Here is a 1670-nt window from a genome sequence, read left to right on the forward strand (position 1 = left end):
GTGGCCGTCTGGGCGAGCGGGGGGTCTCTCAGCCCCCCCACCGGCGATGGGCTACCTTGAGGCACCTCTTCCCCAAAATCAATGAGGGTCACCTCACCTCCGGCTGGTCCCTCACTTGGCGGCCGGCCGGGTTGCCGCTCACCCACCTTGGTGCCCGGCACACGTGCTGAAGGCTTGACTGGTCGCAGACCCTTCCCTGTGCCTGGCTTCTTCAGGCAGAGCTTCTGGAGACCCCTTGGCAGACCCTCCTCCTCCTCACTGACTGGGTCGTAGCAGGGCTCTAGGAGGGGACCGAGACAGACAGTAAGGGCCTCAGCACCCATCCCTGGGATTGCAAGAAGGGAACACCTAACCCCCCAAGCTCCCAAACTGCCCCATAGCTTCAGCCACCTTTGCTCCTCCCTTGGGCATGGGACTAGGTAGCCATAGACAGCGTAGCCCTGCCCTTTCCCACCCTGCAAGTCCCCCATGCTCCTGTCCCAAGATGGCTACCCTGCTCTGCATCCACCACAGATGTCATCACCCATAGGTGCAAGGCAGTACCCGTGAGGGCAGAGGAGACAAAAGAAGCTGAGAGAGAAAAGAAGGGGGCAGGAAGGAGGAAGAAGAGCATCCAAAAAGGCTCAACTTACTGGTAAGCAGGACGGTAGGCTGAGGCGGGCGTGGAGGCGGCTGCCCTGCAGGAGAAGAGAGAGCCCAAAAGGGGAGGAGGCACAGGGTGAGCATGCAGAGCAAGCGGCAGCCGGGGTGCTTGTTAGCAGGGCGTGCGCTTCATTGTGTCCCCTGTCACCAGTGGGGTGCAGGGAGGATGCTGGTGGGAAGCTCCCCACAAGGGAAAAGTTCGGGTTTAGGGGGGCTGTGGCACACGCTCAGCATCTGAGCTCCCTCTCTGTGGTGGCTCTGCTGAGATCCCCTGTATCAGGGAGCTGAGCCATGGGAGGCTGGGAAGAACGACCTGGACGAAGGGCAGCAGGGCAGAGTCCAGCTGGGCTGAGCCACTGGCCACCCACGCTGCTAGTAGTGGCACGTGGCCAGGTGACAACATGCGCCGTCACCCCAGCTCTCCACCCTAGGCTTGCAAAAAGCAAGTGGCAAAGAGAAACAGAAAGGAGAGGATCCAGCCCATCACCCTAGCAGCAGGACTTGGGGAGGGGGGCTTTGTGCAATTGATGGGTAGGGAGAAGGAGAAAAGTTGCTCACTTTTAGTCCTGCCTGGAAGCTGAGTGGGTCTGGCAGCACTTGGGTCCACACCTAGAATGTCAGGAGGGTCCATGGGATTTCCCAGGTACAGTCTGTGGGGAGAGAAAAGAGCATCAAGGGGTCAGCAGGGGCCACAGAGGACCCCTCACCCCCACATCATATCCCTTAGGACATCCCCCAGCCCCAGCAAGTACCATCCCCACAAACATCACGGCGCCCCACCCCAGAGGCTTTCAGCACTATGGCACCCAGCCTGGTGCTGTCCCAGTGTAACCCACCCCTCTCCGGCTCCGCGTACAAGACGTGCTGTACCCAAGGGATTGCAAACAGGCAGCCGTGCCCAGGGTGCGGCGCTGGGGACACCCCCAGCACCAGGGTGCCACAGCGCGATGCTGCGCCCAGGGCATGGCACCCCGGTGGGACACGCACCCCGGTGGGGTGCCGAGAGGTCCGGGCGAGCCGTTGCACGC

General features: G+C 61.8%; 1 protein-coding gene across 1 annotated transcript in view; it reads right to left on the reverse strand.

Moving 5' to 3' along the window:
- TNK2 (tyrosine kinase, non-receptor, 2) overlaps positions 1–1670 on the reverse strand; it is a 16356-nt gene that overhangs the window by 7411 nt on the left and 7275 nt on the right. Inside the window, exons 10-12 of the mRNA XM_009999782.1 lie at positions 1201–1292; positions 633–677; positions 40–280 (exon numbers count right to left, since the gene is read on the reverse strand). Of these exons, the coding sequence (XP_009998084.1) occupies positions 40–280; positions 633–677; positions 1201–1292 (378 nt within the window). The remainder of the gene's footprint in view (positions 1–39; positions 281–632; positions 678–1200; positions 1293–1670) is intronic.

Source organism: Chaetura pelagica, unplaced genomic scaffold (assembly GCF_000747805.2).
Source record: "Chaetura pelagica isolate M959 unplaced genomic scaffold, ChaPel_1.0 scaffold20, whole genome shotgun sequence".
In the NCBI taxonomy this organism is placed as follows: Eukaryota; Metazoa; Chordata; class Aves; order Apodiformes; family Apodidae; genus Chaetura; species Chaetura pelagica.